The sequence below is a fragment of the Macrobrachium nipponense genome, chromosome 9 (assembly GCF_015104395.2).
Source record: "Macrobrachium nipponense isolate FS-2020 chromosome 9, ASM1510439v2, whole genome shotgun sequence".
NCBI classification, from domain to species: domain Eukaryota; kingdom Metazoa; phylum Arthropoda; class Malacostraca; order Decapoda; family Palaemonidae; genus Macrobrachium; species Macrobrachium nipponense.
In genome coordinates, this window is record NC_061110.1 from 84,629,674 (window position 1) to 84,635,884 (window position 6,211).

At 35.1% G+C, this 6,211-nt stretch overlaps 1 protein-coding gene across 1 annotated transcript in view; it reads right to left on the reverse strand.

Annotated features, from left to right (window-relative positions):
• Positions 1 to 1,777: 1,777 nt before the first annotated feature.
• The window catches only part of LOC135218133 (prisilkin-39-like), a 6,163-nt gene continuing 1,729 nt past the window's right edge, over positions 1,778 to 6,211 (reverse strand). The window contains exons 3-4 of the mRNA XM_064254279.1: positions 2,850 to 2,909; positions 1,778 to 2,343 (exon numbers count right to left, since the gene is read on the reverse strand). Coding sequence (XP_064110349.1) covers positions 1,879 to 2,343; positions 2,850 to 2,909 — 525 coding nt within the window. The 3' untranslated portion in view covers positions 1,778 to 1,878. The remainder of the gene's footprint in view (positions 2,344 to 2,849; positions 2,910 to 6,211) is intronic.

A 6,211-nucleotide genomic window follows, 5' to 3' on the forward strand; every position in this document is an offset into this window, starting at 1 on the left:
GGTGATGTTAGCAAATCGTCCATAAATATTATGCTAAATGATATCGCCATGGTTACAATGACACTTACAGTAAGGCTTAAGGATGATAACAGTACTACCAACATATATGTTACTGGGGGGATTTCTTTCTTGTTCATTGGCACTTCTATGAATGTTATCATAAGGATTAAGGACATTCTTACAATAGTTCTTAATTTCACCCACCCCCCAATAGGAGTAACAGGGAATAATCCCTTGCTTACTTTTTTTTGCCTCTTTAATGAATGGTCATTCTCAATACGATTTTGTGAAATACATTCTAATATGGCATCGACTGCGCTGGAAGTGGTGTTTACGTCCCACTGACATGGCAGATACAACTTAACACTGATAAAGTTTAAAGTGTATATACTTCTAGCATTCCAACTTCTTCCTATATTGTCAGATGTATACGTATATCGAGGAAAGGAGGACCTTGCATAAGTCTAATGCAGAGGCGGAAGCTAGGACAGATTTGTGTCCGAGTTCTGACACAAAATCCTGTACCTAGTTCCCGTTGATTTCTGAAATTATAAAATATGCTACTTCTTCTCCTGGGACAGATGACAGGTTCGGTATGTTCATAAAATGCTCGGTTGTTCACTAACCCATTGTAAAAATTATTAAATATGCACCAAAGATAAAACCTATAACCATGTGACTTACTTGCTGGTAGAGTACTTCTCTATGGACCCACTGCTCTCAGTAATGCAGTATATGAGTGTCCTTTTGAACATGTCTTCGTGAGGAGGCGAGATTCATATTTATGTCTGTGTGTTGTGTTCCATATTCTACAACAAATGCATTAATAAAGACCCTTCAACCCCAACTGACAACCTGTCATCGTAGGGTTCCAGGGTTTGTTAGACTTTAGACATTAATGTTGAAGAACACAGCTAAGAATTTACCAAGAATTTTCACTGCTAGTATATTTCGGAGTTGATCAAGAAATGACTGGCAAAATAGATATTGATTATCACACAGCACTTTTTTGTTCCATAGTCACCCACCACCTCTAGAAATTGGTTCCTACCAGCCTGTACTTTTCATTCCTCAGGGCTTTAGACTATCTTCACATCATTGGACTAGAGGGATAAAAGGGCGTAAAGAGCTGACCCCTTATTCACTCTTCTGATGATAACAGGAGGATTCATCAGCCTCCTCTCCCTCTTTGGTCTTGATACCATTCTTGAAGTTACTCCTTCAGCATCCAAATTTTTCCGTCAGCCTGTCTACATCAGTAGAATTGGCACTAATGAAAATATTTAGAATAATGTTCTTCAGATTAACACCAATTTCCAGGTAGGGACCTTCATATTATCTTGGATTATTTTATATTAATGATTTCATAATTTCTGATCCTGATATTGCATTCTGAAACTGTATAAAGATTCCAGATATCTAAATCTTAACCAGATTTGGTAACTTCTAAAATCACATCAGCTCCTCCCCAATTTTAGAACTTTTCATTTACCAAGGTAGTTTTAACATATTTAATAAGTGAGCTCATAATACATCCTAACATGCCATGATGCCACAGTTCATATTATGAAACACGTCTTAATTCCTCTGGATTATAGTTTGTTCTTGATTCCCTCTTTATTACCTGAACCGCTCAACGAAGTTTGTTCATAAAAATGTCAAAAAAAAATCGATAATGAGTCTTGATATTGACATATTTAGTGTTCTACAACTTCACTGAGAAAATTTCAAACAAGTTTGTATCCTTGATTGCATAAAAGGAAAGCAAAAGAGTATAGAAAATCACAAATTTTTAATAATCTCACATATATTACAAACTTTGTGATCTGACACACTCATCAGTCAACATTCTAATATTACAGTGAGGCTCTGGGTAGGTTAATGGTAACCCTTATAACTGTAGCCATAAGATGGTCTGTGGTAAACTGGAGCATAATATCCATGGGTATAGCCATAAGAAGGTTCAGGATCAGCAGATCTCTTGTGATAGTGATGAGAATAGCCATAGCTCACTGGGTGGTAGGTGCGATGCCCATAGGAGTGACCATAGCCATATGAAGGTTCAGGCTCAGGTTCAGGATCAGCAGATCTCTTGTGATAGTGATGAGAATAGCCATAGCTCACTGGGTGGTAGCTGCGATGCCCATAAGAATGACCATAGCCATAGGAAGGTTCAGCTTCAGGTTCAGGATCAGCAGATCGCTTGTGATAGTGATGAGAATAGCCATATCCATAAGAAGGACGATGATAATGAGTTACATGACCATAGCTTCCATAACCAGGCTCCGCCTCTCGCTTCTCAATTTCAGTAGCGCAAGCGGCAGCCCCCAAGAGCACAATCACCTGTACAGAAATGAATTAGTTATATTTAATTTCTTTGTAATCAGAAAACATATACTGATTGCATATTTTAGATATCCTAAGGTAAATGTAAGAAGAGTCGATTTTTTTCCTTGTTTTGTAATCAATACTTAGTTTGCCTGTGCATGCTAAATTTGGATTTCAGGCAATCAGTCAACGCTATCTATCTTAATGGAAACTGTGATGAATATTTATAGAAAGGATATTAATAAATGCTAATTTAAGTCATAAATTCCAATTAGTTACTTCTGCAGAAAATATTCTTGTTGAGTTAAACTATTCTCTATTATGTAAGGTAGTATATATATATATATATATATATATATATATATATATATATATATATATATATACATATGTCTGCCGTTTTTATGTGTACGTGTGCAAGTTTGGATGGCAATATATGACTGAATTATAACTATTTCATGGAGATAGAAATAATGCAGCATGAATGGCTTTTGAATAAACAACCCTTTTTAGTAACTAACCAGAATCTTCATTGTTGAGCTAGCGTTGTTGTTCAGTGGCCACTGGTGGTTGAGTGAGTACTATCTGTCTTCAGTTTCCCCCTTTTATATTCATCCGAGTTTGAGGAAGACTTTCACCCTCAGCTACAACCTTGGAGTTCGACTCGTACGGTTATGACATCGACGCTGCAAAATGAATGTCACACCATCCTTTCCACGAAAAAAAGTTATTTGCAAAATTTCGAACGTTTTCTTCTGACCAACCCAAATAATATCGAGGTTTACCCGGAAGCATATCGGAAGAGGATTTGTCATATATAACATATTTCTTATATGTTCTATAGACCTTATACTGGAGGTTAAATGAGTTCGAGACCGGATCAATTATAGGAAGGAAAGACATTGATTCAGCTGCTCTAGGAAAGACAGTATAGGATTGGAGAGCCATACTTGATTCCCAAAATAGGGATTCATCTTTCCTGAAGCTATATAGACCAGGCACATGTTGCAGTCTTTCTAAAAGATGCTACGTTTATTCAAGTAAAACAAATCTGTAACATAAATCCTGAGACTTACATAATTAATATTAAAATGATCAAATGCTAGTTAGATGAAATAATGTTAGGTAGAGAGTGGGGAGAAGCAAATCATTCTTGAAAGCATTAAAACACGTTAAGTTTCAGTCTATCCCAAGCAAAAATTACTTTGCGATTCTGCATTAATAGCAAAACAGAATTTATATATTCCATAATTTACTACGGTTCAACACAAATCCTCCTTAACAAATGACCTACCTAGTCAAATATTCTTTAGAATGAAATATGTTTCAGTATTGCTAATAACACTTTATCATTTTAATAATCTGTATGCGAATAAATCCTTTGTAGATATACATAAATATGTATATATGTATATATACATACATACGCACACACACATATATATATGTATGCATATATATATATTATATATATATATATATATATATATATATATATATATATATAGTATGTATATATATATACATATATATATATACATATATATATAGTATGTATATATATATATATATATATATATATATATATATATACCTATATATATCTCTCTTTTAAAAGCAGGAAAGATGCTACTTTCAGCCTAATAATTTATAGCCATTACCTGAGTAGTTGGTTACTACACTATTAATCAACCACTGAACTTTCACGTTCTACTAAATACTGTGGCCTTAATGTATTTGGTTTCATTGCCTCCGGTAGCCCTGGCGGTTAAGAATATCAGTCTGAGGCATGAGAACCGAGGCACTCAGTAACTTGAAATTTTATTGGAAGAATCGTATTATTTTCCACACTGCCATCACGGCCACAAGTCAGCATTAAGAAAAAATTGTTGTTGCTAAAATCAAACATAACAGTGAACTTGATCTTAAAAGTAGCCTTATTGATTTCCATGGTTCAAAAGTTAATATTTTGTCGAATAATGCCAAAGGTTTCGAATTTGTGGTTGGTTTACATTAATCTTGCTTATGCCAACGCAGTCCTTTGGCCTAGGGCTGCTGCCTTACGTGTGGTAAGGAGTGAAAGGAAATAGGAGGCTTCCTGTGGACTACCGGACTCTGATTAACCAACAGAGACGAGGTCGCAATGCCTACAACTCATGTTTACTTACTACAGTCGAAGAGCAATAAATCGCAAAATGGTTCACATATATTTATGGGGAGATGCTTAGCATCTACTTGGGCCAAAATAACCAGAAAAAAAAATTCTGAGATATTAGTCTTTCAGTTAACTAACGAAATAACAAAATATCCAAGAATCTCGAATTCTGGTAAAGATTAGCGACACCAAGGGGCAGAAATGATAGAAGCGGGAAAGCTTATCAAACAACTAAGCGCAGAAAACGTTTACTGGGATATTAACTATACTCTGTTTTTTTCATCTGTCCATCCGCCTGTGGTGTTTTTGTATGGTAACACTGCGACCCGGGCTTTAGATAGTTACGCTATGTGTAAGTTTTAGGTAAATAAAAGGATATCTGGGTGTACATTCGCAACTGAAAAGTGTTTTAATAATTTACTGTATGCGAATTACACCGTTAATATTCGAAATAGGATATTGTTATAATCGTTGAATGTAACTGTCTAAAGCCCGGGACGCAGTGTTACCATACAAAAACACACTGGCGGATGGACAGATGGAAAAAAACAGAGTATAGTGAATTGGTCACTCGTTCCCATAGTTGCGCACTAGAAGCATTTAGCTCATAAAGCTGTATCTGAATGTAGTAATTGAACTGATATGGAAATCAGAAAGCGATTCGCTAGTCCAAAATATTTCTCCTTTTTGTCGGAATCACGAAAATTGTGACATTCAGACCTTGGTGGGATAATCAGCTCATAATATTAATATCACACAAACAAAATGTTTACTCTTTGTGAATTATTCATAAAGCTGATGACGTGTCTTCTATAGAGAGGAAACCGTAATGCTTTGTTTCTCAGGAACACAAAAGATTTACTTCTCACTGACATTAAATAGTGAATCATGGATACTCTCTCTTAATAAACATTTGGAAACGTATTCTGAAGTATGCTAAGAAACATTACCTAAAGCTGTAATTTACTAGATCTTTACTCAGGAATATTCTTACCCAAGTTCAGTACCTTCATAACACACTTAATTTCTGTATAGCAGAGGGAAGAATACTTAAATGAACCACAAATGACATATACATGCTGCTTTATATTTCTGGCATTTGTTTGTTTAAATACTGAAAACGTTGTATAAATCATTTGACTCTTTAAACATATCAAACACAGTATGCGATGATGGGAAAGCAATTTTACACACACACAGAGAGAGAGAGAGAGAGAGAGAGGAGAGAGAGAGAGAGAGAATATTTGTTGATATCTGAATACAAATCAGTCAATAATATAAAACTAAAGTAACGAAAACGAAAAAATGCAAGTTTGCGTTATTTTGAAAATATCTAACAAATATCTATCGATGCAGACAATGCATCCGACTGCCTGCATAAAAACAAGGACAAAAAGAAATTACTATCTGGGTAAATGAGAAGAACTTATGACATTCTGTGATTTGCAGTGAGATTAATTCTTTTTCAGTGGTTCCACGTACGACATTCTGTTCTAGTTTTTAAGCCTTTGTGTAGTATATTACCAGTTCTAAGAATGCCAAAAGCCAGTGGCTGTTAGGCTACCTAATGTTCTTTTTCATATTCTGCTTGTGGTCGTCTTTGCTGCAAGGCATCTTTTTTGTTTTAGCTATTTCTCTTTATTTGCCATTAAGAGCCAATAAGAAAGTATTGTTCTTAGAAATTGTATCTCAGACTGTTCTCATGGCTTATACATAAGGACTCAACTT